This window comes from Arvicanthis niloticus, chromosome 6 (assembly GCF_011762505.2).
Source record: "Arvicanthis niloticus isolate mArvNil1 chromosome 6, mArvNil1.pat.X, whole genome shotgun sequence".
NCBI lineage: Eukaryota > Metazoa > Chordata > Mammalia > Rodentia > Muridae > Arvicanthis > Arvicanthis niloticus.
In genome coordinates this window covers 90,917,624-90,933,083 of record NC_047663.1, presented here as the reverse complement: position 1 = coordinate 90,933,083, position 15,460 = coordinate 90,917,624, and the positions used below count along the sequence as shown (strand labels likewise).

The window sequence follows — 15,460 nt, the reverse complement described above, 5'->3', positions numbered from 1 at the left end:
AGAGAACACGAGGTCCTTTCTCTAGTGGGATTGGGTGAGAATGTCTGGATGCCCTGGCGTCAGAGGCTTATGTTCCAAATACTAGAGAGGTGCAGAGCTAAAGAAAAGGTTTGCTGGATTCAGTTATTACTAGTTGAATTATATATATATATAGTGCTGGGAATGGAACTCAGGCATGATAGGCAAGTCTCTGTCACTGAGCTATATTCCCAGGACGCCCAGTTAAATTTGCATTTAAGATATAGTATATAATACGTCCAAGTATGGCCCAGAAATATTTGTGTGATACTTAGCTTAACACTGTTCGTGGTTTATCGGAAATGCTGGATCCCCTGTGCTTCCTCCGGCGTCTCTAGAGCTAGGGTCGGGGAAGGCGGAGAGACACCGCATTTATTTGACCGAGAAGGTTTGAACAGGAGTCATTGGGTAGAACGTAGGGAGCGAAAGGCAGCTCTGTACCACACCAGACCCGGGCGGAAGTCGCAGTGCGCACTTCCGCCAGGCGGGGCGGTTGCCTGGAGGGGCAGTGACGTCGACGGAAGGGGCGGATCCGCCGGGAGCCAGGCCGCGCCGTGCCGCGCCGGCCGGGAGGGGGCCGGAGCCCGGCCATGGCGGCGGCGGCGGCGGCGGCAGGCGCCGAGGGGCGGCGCGCGGCTCTGGAGGCGGTGGCAGCGCCGGAGCGGAGCGGTGGTAGCTGTGTGCTGTGCTGCGGTGACCTGGAGGCTACGGCGTTGGGCCGCTGCGATCACCCGGTGTGCTACCGATGCTCTACCAAGATGCGGGTGCTGTGCGAGCAGCGCTACTGCGCCGTGTGCCGCGAGGAGCTGCGCCAGGTGCGCCAGCGGGGCGCGCGACGGAGCGCGGGGAGGGCGGACTCCTGATGGCTTTGCCTGCTCGATGTCCGGCCGCGGCCTGGCCGCGCCCGCTCCCTCCGGAGGCCGGGTGGTCGGTCGGGGAGCCAAGCGATCACTGGGCCTCCTGGGGCTGGGAGAAGCCAGAGGCGGCTGGGCCGGGGAAGGAGGAGCGATGCCCGTGGGAAGTCTAAGCCTGGGGACTTTTCCCTATGACCTGGCTGCGGGAAGGGCAAGGTCAGGTCGAGAGCCCTCCTGTCTGTGAATCTTAATTTTTTTCGGGATCGTCCCTGAGGTGGAGCAGACAGCCAGGGGGAACAACCTCCAGGGACTGTCTATCCTGGAAGCTGACTGCTCTGGGAAAAAAGGGTTAAACTGGACATTCCAGACTAGCTGGGCTTCTGGGCCCCACCGATTGACCCTTAGCTCCTGAGACAGCGTTTCCATTTGTAGAGTGGAGGTGATACCAGGAGCTGATTCCTAGGTGCTTGGTGGTCCACAATTTTAGGAAGTTTTCTCCTCGTTACTCGTTCTAGCTTTGAGGTTTCCTTCTGGAGTGGTGGGAAGAGAATGTTTCTGATTGATTGTCTAGACTTGGAAATCCCTGAGGGGGTCAGAGGGCTCATGGAGCGTACATCCACACTCCAGGGATGCCAGCTATTGGTGGGGAGTATCCAGCTGAACCTCCTTTGGTTTGCTGCCCTTAGAGATATGTTTGCTTCCAGAATTGTGAAATTACCTTGGTTGGTTCATGGAAGGTTTTGGCTAGTGTCTTCTGCCAGGGAATCACCCTTTCCTGTTCTTAGAAGAGATGCAGAGATAGAAATAATGCCTAAAAATTGGATTTTTTCTTTTCTTTTATTCTCTCTTTCTGACCTTTTTCTTTCTCTTTGAGACACTATGTAGACCTGCCTGGCCTGGAACTTATTATGTAAGAACATGGTGGGCTCAAACCCAGAGGTCTACCAGTATCTTCCTCCTGATTGCTGAGGTAAAATGCAGTGCACCACCATGTCCCATATCTGAGACAGGGCCTTACTCTGTAGCTCCATCGGTCCTGGAACTCATTCTATATACCAGGCTGGCCTTGAACTCACAGAGATACACCTGCCCCTGCCTCCTGAGGACTAGGTCATTCCCCCACCATGCCCAGCACACCCAGCTTTTTTTTCTTGATATTTATGTCAAAAAAGTCATCTGGAATCCGGGAACATTCCCTAAGCATTTGTGTTGTCCTGAGGAAGAGGGACTAGATGACCTCAGACAGTGGTGTGTTGGGGGGAGCTTTACCCTACTCCGTGAGATCTGGGGCTCAGAAACATCTCCGGAAGCCTTGGCTGGTGGCCTACTCAGAGGGTCTTGCTGGAGCTTACTTTGCTAGCCAGTCTTCCACATGCTGACAGAAAGGTCTGGCGTGGGTTTTCAGCACACCTGTAGCTTTTTTCTAGGAAGGAAGATATTTTGTAGGTCTTTATGTATGTAGTCCTAGCCTGGGCTCTGGGTCTCCCTCAGGAAGTGAGTGAACACACACACATATGGCAGCTGTAGCCAGTCTCTGCCCTCCCTCATTCTTTCTGAGCCTCACACCCTCTAAGAGCTCTGCAGCAGGGGCTGTTGACATGAGTTGTCAGCTTGCCCCGGCTGGGGTATGGTTTGGCACTGTGTGCCCCTGGCCAAGCCTGGGCTTCCTCTTGGACTTGCACCACCATGCTGGGCAGCAGGAGTTCTTGGGAAGTGGGGTGAGATGCTACCTGTCCAGCTCAGCTCAGCCTCTCCGTTTATCCTGCTTTTCCTCCACTGGTAACCTAGCAGCTTCACCCTCAGCCCTACCCTGTCCCTTACTGAGTCCTGTATTACCCTCTGAGTATATCCTGTATTCATACCCAGAATTCCACAGTGGCCCTTAGTCCCTTCATGTGACTAAGTAAAAATTAGGAGGGATGTGTGTTAAGATGTCATATGAAGCTGGATGGGGGTGGCACACACCTTTAATCCCAGTACTCTGAAACACAGGCAGGCAGAACTCCCGGCCAAGGCCAAGCCTGGTCTACAGAATGAGTTTGGACAGCCAGGGCTACGCAGAAACTCTGCCTTAAAACAAACAAAAATGTCATGTGGAACTGGCCAGCTTCCTTTGCTGGGTGATACATCATACAGGCTTCAGAGGCAGGGATGGGGGGTTGGGGAGACAGTACACAAGTTTGAAGCTGCTGGTCTGGTGAAGAACCAGGGCAATTGGGACCTTTCAGCATGGCAGCTTAGGTGGGCTGCCATCTAGTGTGAGGCTGTGGAGTTGACGGACAGTATTGATTCCATGCTGAGTAGTGGAGAGGTTTTTCTTTCTTTAAGAGCTTCTTGTGTTCCTCTGGACACATCTCTCTAGAGCCATTTTCTCATCCTGTTGCTTTCTAACTTGTCATATTTCTGGACAGGCCACACCCCCACTGACAAACAGGAAGTGGGAGGGGAATGCTGAAGGCCTTCCCAGGATTATTCCAAGGCCCAGGTCAGCAAGCTGTACCTGATGACTCAGTGGTATTTTTCTGTTGTGAATACCTGTCTGTCATCTGTGGCCCCTCCCACTCTTCTTCCAGTCTCAGTATGTACATAGTCTGACCTGAAACTCACAGAGATCTACCTGTCTCTGCCTCCTGAGTGCTGAGATTCCTGGCCTTGCCAAAAGCTATCTCTGCTCCTGTCCCTAACTGGACTCCCACCACACCTGTTTATAGCGTCTGTGCCCACCTGACATTAGTGCTGTGCATAGACAGACACACAGGAATATATACGCATATAATAATAATTCCTTTCTTAATTAAAAGATGTATTTATTTACTTATTTAAGATGGGGTTTCTCTATGTAGCCCTGGCTGTTGTGGAATTCACTCTGTATGCCAGGGTAGCCTCTAACTCAACAGAAACCCACCTGCCTTTACCTCCAGTATGTTGGGATTAAAGGTGTGCGCCACCACATCCATGTGTACATATGTATGTTCTTCCAGACGATGATGTTGGATCCCCTGGAACTGGAGTTACAGATGGTTGTAAGCCTCTGTGTGGCTGGTATGAACCAAACCTAGGTTCTCTGGGAGAGAAGGAAGCACTCATAACCACTGAGCCATCTTTCCAGCCCCTGTACACTCTGATGCATGGTCCGCACTTGTCTTTTATCTGGTCCTTATTGAGCACATGTTGCATGCTGAAGGTGAGGAGTAGCGGGCCCTCTGGTGACGCCCGCTGAGCAAGCTTCTCACCCCCTTAGTTTCTGGAACTGGGTTGCCAGTCCTACACAGTTGATTCAGAAGCATCCCTGCCTGACCTCTGGGTCATGTGCTGCCCAGCCCACCCAGGGTTCCCCGAATAGCCCAGCCTCACACCCAGACCTAGCCTAAGCTTTTCCCTCAGGCTGTGACCCTCTTTCTAGGGCTCCTCACTAACTCCTTATTTCTGTCCCCTTACAGTCCAGGCAGATAATTTCCCCCACACTTCCATGTTCCTTTGTCCCCACCTAGGCTCACAGGAATGTCTCTAGGAAGAGAGGGTCCTGCTGGTTGGACTCCTGCCTTACTCTCTGGGTACAGTGGGGACCCTCCTGGCCACCTTGCTCTTCCAGCACCTACCCAGGCAGTCAAGATCCTGCTCTCCCTGCCTGAAGAGAGACAGCTTTTTCTGCCTATCACTCCAGGCCTACAAGCTTCAGGCCCAACACACCTAGCCTTTGTCCTGCGCTGCCCATGGTCCCTTTCCTAATCCTTGTCTTGTACTTTTTTTCCATTCTTGAGCCAACCTGAGTCTTCCTTCCCTACCCCTCAGCCTGACCCAGGTGTATATGCAGCTTAGGCTACCTCCATCAGACTGGTAGGCTTGGGTCCTGCTGGCCTCTGTCTCTGCTGGCGGATCCTTTCCTGACTCCCATTCAGACTTGGCTCAGTAGCCCCTTGACTACCTCTGCCCTGTAGTCAGACGGTTGTGTTTCTTGGTTCTCCTAAATGTTCATCCCATTTCTCTTGTTGCCAGCCAGGCTTGATAAAGAACTGTTCTGCTTCTGGTCTTATTCCTTGCAGGATGTGTGCTGTCTCCCTGCCGCTGCTGGACACGGCTGCTCTTAATCTCAGGCTATTTCCAGTGATGTTTTGTGGGAGAACAAGAAGCCAGCATGTTTAGGGCATGGATTATAAGACAAGAGGTGGCACAGATGAACTCACTACTCAGCATGCCCTCACTGGCAACCTAGCAAAGGCGTTAGACGCTGTGCCCACAGCCCCGAGGTAGATGAACCTCTTCCATGCTAGCCTGCGATGCCACACAGAGTAGATCCAAGTGCACTGCTGAGAGAGGTCCCTGGAGCTAGTGGCAGTGACGGGGGTGTCCCTGGCACAGCTTCCTTTAGGGAAGGAAGTTGATCCTCCGCTACGTCTGTTGGGCTTAGATGCTTTTTGGCAGCTTGAGGGAATTTCCTCAGACTGCTCTTGTGCCTGCCTTGGAGGAGCTAAGTGGAGTGTGGCTATGTCTGCTGCTTTGTGCTCCTGTAGTTAAGCTCAGGAGTTTTCAGGCTCTGTGTTCTGTCGACACTGTGCATGGTTCATGCCCCTGAGTTCCTTGTGGATCTAGGCTGGAGAGCAAACCTTGGGGATGGTTGGAAAGCATAGCTGGGTGTGAGCCTACCCCCAGAGTGTCGTTGGGAAAGAAACCAGCATAGAATTTAGGGGGTTCTGCCCATACTTGGGACCTAGAAAAGAGTTTCTTGGGAACGAGAAGGCTGCCCTTTGGAGGGGCAATGCAGCCTATTCAAGGAATCCTCACTGGGAGCCTTCATTGGATTGCCTTTAGGGAGAGCACCACAAGCCTGGTGTGGTAACACATGCCTGTAATTTGGACACTTCGGAAGCAGAGGCAGGATTTTTGGTTTTTGCTTTTTCAAGACAGGGTTTCTCTATGTAGCCTGGAACTTGTTCACCAGGCTGCCCTCAAACTCACAAAGATTCACCTGCCTGACTTCTATTTTTAAGGTCAAAAAAACGAAGTATGGTGTTTGGGGTGCAGTTGTTCTTAAGCCAGACAGAGCACGAGACAGGAAGTTCATCTTGCTCAGCCTTACCAGCTAGGATTTATTAGGCTCTGTTGACATGTTCCCATCCCCAATAGTGGTGTGCTTGAATCAGGGAGCAGCCTCCTCCAGCTCCTGATAAGGACCAGTTAGAGGAGCAGACTGTGGTCCATGTGCCACTTCTAAGTGTAATATGTCAAGGTTGAGCTGGGCTCTCCCTCAGGCCCTTCATAGAGCCAGCTTTAGTCTTTCTCTGCTTGGGGCCCTGTGTGTGGGCTGTGATTGTGAATGGGCCCGTTCTCCGTGGTCACTCCAGAGCTGCCCCAACTCGTATACATTTTGGTTCAACCCCTCCTGTGCTAAGCCTAGACCTAACTGATGACCTTGGTGTGACCTTTCCTAAGGTAAGGATGCATTGGGAAGACCTTAGCTTCTTTCAGGACTGAGCTAAAGCTTGTAACCAGGGCCAGATGTGGGGCAGTAGCAAAGAGGCAGCTGGGCGAGGGCTTGAGTGGGAGAGTTGTGATAGTCACTGTGGAGTTGACACTGCAAGTCACCACCTGAGGAGCTTCATGGAGAGAAGAAGGGGCCTTGGTGCAGGGGAAGGCTTGAATGTCCAGATCCTGTCTCAGGGCACCCGTTGTGCTCCAAGCCTTGCCCTGTACCTTCTAAAGCTCCTTTTTCTCCAGTGGTTGCAATGTGTCTATGGCTCATACCTGTGATTTAGGCAGCCTACAATAAGCAGAAGTCATAAGGCTGTGACCAGGTCCAGATACCAATTTGTAGGAGCCCCTTTCTACTGTAGCATCATGGAAACATGCTAGGGTGGTTCAGGACAGGGTAGCCAGGTGTGGATGCACCTGACAGCTGCTAGGCATCATTTGCTGTTTCTTTAGCTGCTGTCTAGAACCCATGCCCTTCAAACCCACACCACCCCATGAAAGTTCTGTCTGAGCCCGGGTGTTGCTGTGGGGGAATACGAGGCCTACAGGAAGCATGACTGTCCCCTGGTGGCGAGCCTGGCTATCGCATCTGTTCTCTAGTTCTTGTGGTGAACTTGGAAAGAGAGGAGGCCTAGGTTGCCTGGGGATCCAGTAGCTGCTGCCAGCTTAGGATTGTTGAGGGCGCCTCTTCTGTCTCTGCTTGGCCCTTGGCTATTCCACCCAGGTCTTGATCACCACTGTGTCTCTCCAGGTTGTCTTTGGGAAGAAACTCCCTGCCTTTGCCATGATCCCCATCCATCAACTACAACATGAGAAGAAATATGACATCTATTTTGCAGATGGAAAGGTGTTTGCATTGTACAGGTGAGTGTTTTCAGCTGGAGAGGCTACAGCTGCCCCCTCAGAACCAGGACTGGGGGAGTACATACATACCTCTGGTCTCTTTCATAAGGTAGGGAGCTCCTGGCTTTCTATTAAGGTGGGAATAAGGGGGTGTATTTGCTGTTTTAGCCTTTTAAGGGACACAGAATGTGCAAACATTTAACTCGGGGTCTGCAAAAGTCCAGGAAGGAGATACTTATCATCATCTCATGGAGGGCTGGGCCACAGACTTGGACCCTGCGCCTTATCCCTGGGTGGGGGTCTGGCATGTGCCTCTGCTCTGGACAACACTTAGAGCCAACTGTGTGGGTGGCTGTGGTTTCTCCCTAGGCAGCTGCTGCAGCATGAGTGCCCACGGTGCCCTCAGCTGCCACCCTTCAGCCTCTTCGGGGACTTGGAGCAGCACATGCGGAAGCAGCACGAGCTGTTCTGCTGCAAGTTGTGCCTCAAGCACCTCAAGGTGCGCCTGCCCTGGGGAACCCCAGAAACTGCCAGACCCCCACAGAGCCTTGGGTTGCTTATAAATGGGCACGGGGGCCCTCCAAGTGACTGTAAGGATCCCCCAGCCTTCAGTGGGCTCTAGGGCAGAGCTGGTACTATCAGGGTCCGCTCATTGCCCCTAATGTTCCACTGAAAAGTCAGGAGGTTGGGGGCCCCAACTCTGTGTCCAGCCCCGTGTTCTCTGCAGATCTTCACCTATGAGCGCAAGTGGTATTCCCGCAAGGACCTGGCTCGACACCGTATGCAGGGTGACCCTGATGATACATCCCATCGGGGACATCCGCTCTGTAAGTTCTGTGACGAGCGCTACCTGGACAATGACGAGCTGCTCAAGCACCTGCGCCGTGACCACTACTTCTGCCACTTCTGTGATGCCGATGGGGCCCAGGACTACTATAGGTGGGCGGGGCTGGGGCTGCTTCAGGGAGTGGGGCCTGGACCCGGGATGCTGCAGGGAGTGTAGAGGTGACTTTCTCCTAGGACTTTTCTGGGAGCTATCTGGTTGTACAGTAGATGATCTGGCTTCTGCTGACTCTGTCTGCCAGCGACTATGCGTACCTGCGTGAGCACTTCCGGGAGAAGCACTTCCTGTGTGAGGAGGGTCGATGCAGCACTGAGCAGTTCACCCATGCCTTCCGCACTGAGATTGACCTCAAGGCTCACAAAACAGCCTGCCACAGCCGCAGCCGGGCCGAGGCACGCCAGAACCGGCAGATTGACCTTCAGTTTAGCTTTGCACCACGGCACTCACGCCGGAGTGAGGGTGAGCTAGGTGGCCATAGGCTCAGCCAGGCTTAGGTACTGGGGCCTTCTGTGAGTATCTGCTTCCCAGGCTTCAGACCTAGGTCCCACTTAGACTCCTACCCAACTGAGAAATACAGGAGGCACCCATTTGGCCTGTCTCCTCAGCATCCCTTGCTCTGAGCACCTGAGGCTAGTGAGAGTTGGGAGCTTTCCACCTGCCTACTCACACCCCTCTCCAGTGTTTTGCATTTTGGGCTTTAGAGTCCTTGGGGTACTTCTCTGCCTCAGGAGACTATCACTCAAGCCCATATATCCCATCTCCAAAGGTGGGGCCTAGACCCCTGTCCTTGTACCAATTGGGTACTGATTTTTAGAGGTCACAGCTGGTTTGGATTCTGCGGTGTCTGGGCCTGTCCTTGTGGATCATAAGCTGTTAGGGGTGGGGAAGCCTCTGCCTTCCAGACAGGAGCACTGACCTCAGTGTGGTCTGGACAGCAATTCTTCTGTCCTGCTTTGTTGGCCTGGGACAGTAACAGTCTATATACTGACCACAGGAGTCGTCAGTGGTGAGGACTACGAGGAGGTGGACAGGTACAACCGCCAGGGCCGAGCTGGCCGGGCCAGCGGGCGTGGAGCCCAGCAGAACCGCCGGGGAAGCTGGAGGTACAAGAGGTGGGAGGATTTGCATACCACTGACATTCTCCTGGCACTACCTCCACATGGTGGCAAGCTGGGAATAGGCCTGAGGTCAGTGGGCTCCAGCCAGAGTTCCTGGAGTCCTGAGGGTACAGCAGTGTCTGCTCAGCAAGTAGGGTGTTCGCTCTTCTTCCCTGTTGTAGCCAGAGACAACAGACTGGGGTTTGGGGGGATGGTACTGAGAACAGAGCACAGGTGTGCCAGGAACCTACAAAGCAAGCATGTGCCCGGGCTGCAGACTGAGCCCAGACACTGCCCAGCTGATACTGTGTCTTTGGGTCTTGCCCAGTCTGAGGTCTTTCCTCACCTCTACTCCATCCCAGGGAAGAAGAAGACCGAGAAGTGGCGGCTGCAATCCGGGCCTCTGTGGCTGCTCAACAGCAAGAGGAGACTCAAAGGGTTGAGGACCGGGAGGAGGGTAGCAGGTCTAAGAAAGAGGAAGCAGCAGCCAGGGTGCCTGAGGAATCCCGTGGCCACCGGCGTCTGCCCCGGTCTCAGGGTGAAGGCACAGGTAACCCAGTCCCACCTAATGGCAGCTCTGCCTGGGCTTGGGGGACGCTGCCAGCTCCTAGTCAGCATCTCACATCCCCAAGCCTGCCGTCACAACCTCACCTGGACTTATCATATCTGCAGGCTCCAAAGAAGCCTCAGCAAACGGTCCTATAAGCCAAGAAGCCTTCCCAGCCACAGGCCCAAGCCCAGTGGTTGCCCCCTCAAAGTACGTGTGGGAATTGGGACAGGGTGTGTGGTAGATAGGGCCAGATCTGGCCAAGGCCTGGTGATGAACCTCTAACCAGTTCTTCCCTTCTTGGACCCAGTACCCTCCCACCGCCTAACCCGAAGCTCAAGGATGAAGACTTTCCCAGTCTCTGTGCCTCCACCTCCTCCTGCTGCACAGCGGTTACCCCAGGCTCTGTAGGCTTGGCACTGGCCTATCCTGCTCCTCCCAGGGGCAAGAACACCTTCCAGGAAGAGGACTTCCCTGCCCTTGTTTCCTCTGCACCCAAGCCCAGCAGTGCCCACTCCAGCCTCATTTCAGCTTGGAATAGCGGCTCTAGCAAGAAAGGGAACCCATCCATCCCAGGGGCCCAGGCTGTAATTGGTGGCAGCCAGCCTCCCCGGAAGGCAGGAAAGGGGAGCAAGGGTGGCAGGAAGGGTGGCCCAGCCCCAGTGGATGAGGAAGATAGTGGTGGCCTCACTGTGCAGGAGCTGCGGAGTGTGCCCACCACAGTGGTTGTGTCTTCTTTGCTGGCACCAGCTGCTAACCAGAGTTCAGCCAAGGTTGGCAAGAAGAAGAAGGTGGGCTCTGAGAAGCCTGGGGCCACATCATCCCCACTGTTGCCCCCTGATCATACCCCAAAGCCCTCTGGGGCAGAGCAGGTCCCTGAAGCCCCTTTGAGCAAAGCTGAAGTGCCAGTAACCGTCGTTGTCAATGGACATTCAGAGGGGTCAGCCCTGGCACGGAGTACCCCAAAAGAACCTCCAGGGCTTCCAAGGCCCCTAGGTCCCCTCCCCTGCCCCATACCACAGGAAGACTTTCCAGCTCTCGGAGGCCCTTGTCCACCCAGGATGCCTCCTCCCCCAGGTATGTGTGCCTAATGCCAGTGGGTTCCTTAGGCTTCCGAGAAGTGCTGGAGCCACAGTGTCAGGCTGGAAGTCTGCACAAGGTGGGGATGTGTGTTAGACTCCCAGTTTTCCTATTAGAGGACACGTCTATGCTGCTGAGTCCAGTCTGGATGCAGGAGCTGTCACAGTTAGCTACTTTATGGTACTTTGTAATGCTGAGGGCTCTCCATAGTGGGCCCACCACATAGAGCTCTGGCCCTGAGCTCTGAGCCCTGAGCCTGCTGTGAGGCTGGATGTGAATAGGCCAACCACTGGGGCTGGACATGCAGAATAACAGGGCCAGTTGGGACCACAATGAAACTCTTATGTTACCCTGCAGGCTTCAACACTGTGGTGCTCTTGAAGGGCACACCACCTCCACCACCACCACCACCAGGCCTGGTGCCTCCCATCAGCAAGCCACCCCCTGGCTTCTCTAGTTTCCTGCCCAGCTCCCATTCAACCTGTGTTCCTAGTCCCACCACCACCACTACCATGAAAGCGTAAGTGGGGTGGGTTGCCTGACCTTTTGCCATTGGGGGAGCTAGTGGGAAGGTGCAACCTAAGCGACGGTAAAGACTCAAGCCTCTCCTCTGACCTCAGACCCCGGCTAGCGCCCACACCACAAGCCTACTTACTTCCTGAGAATTTCCGGGAAAGAAACCTGCAGCTCATCCAGTCTATCAAGGACTTTCTGCCGAGCGACGAGGCCTGCTTCAGCAAGTTTAAAAGCCATTCGGGAGAGTTCAGACAGGTGAGGTGGGAGCAGGAAGGAGGCTGGCCTGCCTTGGCCCAGGGTGAGAGTGACTGGCTGTGCTTCTCTGGTGGCAGGGGATGATCTCTGCGGCTCAGTACTACAGGAGCTGCAGGGACCTGCTCGGAGAGAACTTCCAGAAGATCTTCAGTGAGCTGCTGGCGCTCCTGCCAGACACAGCCAAGCAGCAGGAGCTGCTCTCTGCGCACACTGACTTCTGCAGCCGGGAGAAGCCACCCAGCTCCAAATCTAAGAAGAACAAGAAGAATGTGTGGCAGACCAGCACCCAGCAGCTGGGCCTGGACTGCTGTGTGTGCCCCACCTGCCAGCAGGTACTGGCACACGGTGATGTCAGCAGCCACCAGGCACTGCACGCTGCCCGGGACGATGACTTCCCCTCCCTTCAAGCCATTGCCAGGATCATTACGTAGCTCCTGCTGGTGAGGGCAAGAGCTGTCACACCCTAGCGCCTCCTTTCTCCTTCCTTCCTCTTCCCAGCTGCTTGGCAGCTAGGTAGGGCCCTGGGAAGGCTGAGGCCTGGGCCTCCTGGTTAGCCAGGCCTGCCAGGTGGACATCAGGAAAGGTCTACCCTGTGCACCATCACTCCTAAGTTCTGTCCCATGCTTGGCTGAGGGTCAGTCTCGGTTTGTGATCTTGTGGTTTTGGAATGTGCCAGGGGAGGGAAAGGTTAGGCTGCTGGGACCTGAGCTCAAGGCCTCCATGGCCTGAAGAGAGGTCTCCTGAGTCCAGCCTACAGCCCCAGAGCTGGCAGCTTCGGGTCCACTGGTGCTGGAGTCAGACGTCAAGTGTGTTGTGTAAACAATTGGCTGTTTCATAGAGAATGTTCCAGATTAAAAACAGACACAAAATTGTGCTACTTGAAGTTCAATCTTTTTATGAGACAAGTTAAATCTAAGATCTCAAATTGCCTCTGACATTTTATAAAAGACAGTTTATCTTGAAATAAATTTATTTTGCAGTACTGCACATAGCTGGTGTTCTGAGTATCTCTGCCTTGTAGTTTATCAGAAAGTCTGGGTACATACTTACATACGCCATGGTGCAGGGTCCGCCACAGTGCAAGGAGGCCTAAAGGACTGACTTAGCAGCAGGGGTTTGTTCACAGGAAGAAGCTGCCTGCCTCAGGTCCCACATGGAACTCTGGCACTGCCCTGCTTTCCCAAAACAGAATTGGCTGTATATGACAATTGAGTACCCGTGAAACTGCCTTTCAAAAATGGGGGTACAGAGCGAACCTGCGGTGGCGCAGCCCCTGAGGTGTCCACCTGCAGAGGGCATGGGCCCCTCTGCGCTCTCTACACCTCGGGTTCGAATCCTGCTTGCTCCCGCGCGTCTCCTCCCTTGTCTCATGGGGGGAAAAAAATGGGTACAGGGCCAGCAAAATGGCTCAGTGGGTAAAGGTACTTGCTGCCAAGCTTGACAACTTTAGTTACATATCTAGAACCCATGGAGAGAGAGGAGACTTCTACAGGTTGTGCTTTAACCTAGACACACATTCATGCATACATACATAGAGTTTTTTTGAGGTTTTTGTTTTCTCTTTGAGACAGGGTCTCTACGTAACTCTGGTTGTCTTAGAACTTGCTTTGTTGACTGGCTTTGAACTAAGAGATCCACCTGCCTCCTGAGTGCTAGGATTAAAGACATATGTCATGCCTAGCCCCAAACATAAAGTTAAAAAAGAAAAAAAAATATAAAAATTTGAAAAATAAGAATGAGGGTATAGTACCAGAGGCAGGAGGCTCAGAACTCTAGTTTAGCGATGGTTATAGGGCTGGTTCAGGGATAGCCAGGCTTGCTTTATATGAGCCCTGCCGCTAACGAGCCATCGATAACCAAAAAAACAAAACAAAAAACAGGACCAGAGGAATGTACCTGGTGCTGGCAAAGGCTTGAAGAGCGCCTGGGACAGGGGTTAGAGACGGCTGTGAACCACCACATAGAGGCTGGGAACTAAACCTGGGGCTTCTTGGAGCAGCCAGTGCTCTTACAATGGCTAAGCCATCCCTGTAGCCCTGATGTATTTTTATTTTACATGTATGAATGTTTTGCGTGTGTGTGTGTGTGTGTGTTTGTGTGTGGTGTCCAAGGAAGGCCTGAACAAGTCAGATTTAGGAATATATATGTGTATACATGTATGTGTACAGTAACAATTAATGAAAAGAAGAAGCCATGCATTTGAGGGAGAGTGGGGAGGGGCTTGTGGGAGGGTCTGAGGTGGGAAAGGAAGGGGAGAAGTAGAATCTCAAAAACCTTTTTATTTATTTATTTATTTTTCCCGAGACCGGCGCAGCAGGTTTTAAAAAGGTTTTCATACCTGGCAGTGGTGGTGCACACCTTTAATCCCAGCACTTGGGAGGCAGAGGCAGGCGGATTTCTGAGTTCAAGGCTAGCCTGGTCTACAGACAGGGTTCTAGGACAGTCAGAACTACACAGAGAAACCCTGTCTCAAAAAAAAAACTTAAAAAAAAAAAAAGACCTGCTGTTACAGAGGCCCTGTGTTTGGTTCCCAGGACCCTCACAGCATCTCACTACTGTCTAATTCCAGGGGATCTGACACCCTCTCCTGGCATCTGTGGGCATCAGACAGACATGCACATGGTACATATATTTGGGCAAACAGTCATATACAAAAAAAGTAAAATTAAGTCTATAAAGTTTTCTTTCCTATTTTTTGTTTTTGGTTTGTTTTTCAAGACAAGGTTTCTCTATGTAGCCTTGGCTATCCGGGAGCTGGCTCTGTAGACTGACCAGGCTGTCCTCAAACTGAGAGATCTGTCTGCCTCTGCCTCTGCCTCTGCCTCCTGAATGCTGGAATTAAAGGCGTGCACCATTTCTGGGCAAGATAAAAAATGTAAGCAGGAAATTATCCTGGTAGGGACAGGACAGTGCCAGAAGCCTGGTGATGTCCACATATCTGAAAGAAAGGATCCTTCCTTTCCAGGGTAGAGCTGTCATAGGGTTTGACACAGAGCAGGTGAATAAAGGCCTAGCTTTCTCCTATCTAAGAACTAATCAAGCCCAGCCCTGCTTACCTTCCTAGACTTGTGTGAGATGATATGGCTAAGGACAAAGTCTGCTTTCTTTTCTTTTTTTATTATTTTTTTTTATTTTTGTTTTTTTGGTTTTTTTTTTTTTTTTGAGGTTTTTTTTTTTTTTTTTTTTTTTTTTTTTTTTTGTTTTGTAGACTAGGCTAACCTTGAACTTACAGAGATCCATCCATCTGCTTTCTTAACAGAGGCCTGAGGAGGGAATCCCAGGGAACTGGGAAATGCTACAGAGATCAAGTAGAGTCAGGAGCTTATGAAGGTGACCTGTATAAAGTAATGAGGCCCAGGCTCATCCCCGGTGCCCATATATCCTACAGAATTTGCCATCAATCTGGTCTCAGACTAAACACTACAGTGTTCATATGGGCCAGGTCTGAACAATATCAATAACACCTGATAAAACAGGTGATGGTGGTACATGCCTTTAATCCCAGCACTCAGGAGGAAAAATCAAGTGGATTTCTGAGTTCAAGGCCAGCCTGGTCTACAGAATGAGTTTCAGGGCTACACAGAGAAACCCTGTCTGGAAAGACAAAGAAAAAGGAGGCAGAGGCAGGCGGATTTCTGAGTTCGAGGCCAGCCTGGTCTACAGAGTGAGTTCTAGGACAGCCAAGGCTATACAGAGAAACCCTGTCTTGAAAAAAAACAAACAAACAAACAAACAAACAAACAAAAAAAACCAAACCAAAAAAAAAGAAAGAAAGAAAGAAAAAGGGATGAAAGGTGTTGTGTATTGAAGCCAGGATACAGCTTAGTGTGGAAAGCACACAAAATCCTGGGTTCAATCTCTAAAACCAGTAAGACATGGTCATTGATGCAAGCCTGTAATCCAAGCAGTTGGCAATCTGAGGCAGGAGGATCACTGC

At 52.3% G+C, this 15,460-nt stretch overlaps 1 protein-coding gene across 2 annotated transcripts; it reads left to right on the top strand.

Moving 5' to 3' along the window:
- Positions 1-564: 564 nt before the first annotated feature.
- Znf598 (zinc finger protein 598, E3 ubiquitin ligase) lies at positions 565-12,510 on the top strand. 2 transcript variants are annotated; one of them, XM_034506441.2, is made up of 12 exons: positions 565-833; positions 7,093-7,205; positions 7,554-7,683; positions 7,912-8,123; positions 8,270-8,487; positions 9,023-9,140; positions 9,488-9,675; positions 9,798-9,882; positions 9,983-10,749; positions 11,110-11,272; positions 11,373-11,523; positions 11,601-12,510. In XM_034506441.2, exons 1-12 carry the CDS (start codon positions 609-611, stop codon positions 11,952-11,954), a joined length of 2,724 nt encoding a protein of 907 aa, XP_034362332.1. In that variant the 5' UTR covers positions 565-608; the 3' UTR covers positions 11,955-12,510. The 2 variants fall into 2 exon arrangements, with proteins under 2 accessions (XP_034362332.1, XP_034362333.1); XM_034506442.2 differs by having other exon boundaries at positions 9,023-9,131; positions 11,601-12,095.
- Positions 12,511-15,460: the final 2,950 nt, after the last annotated feature.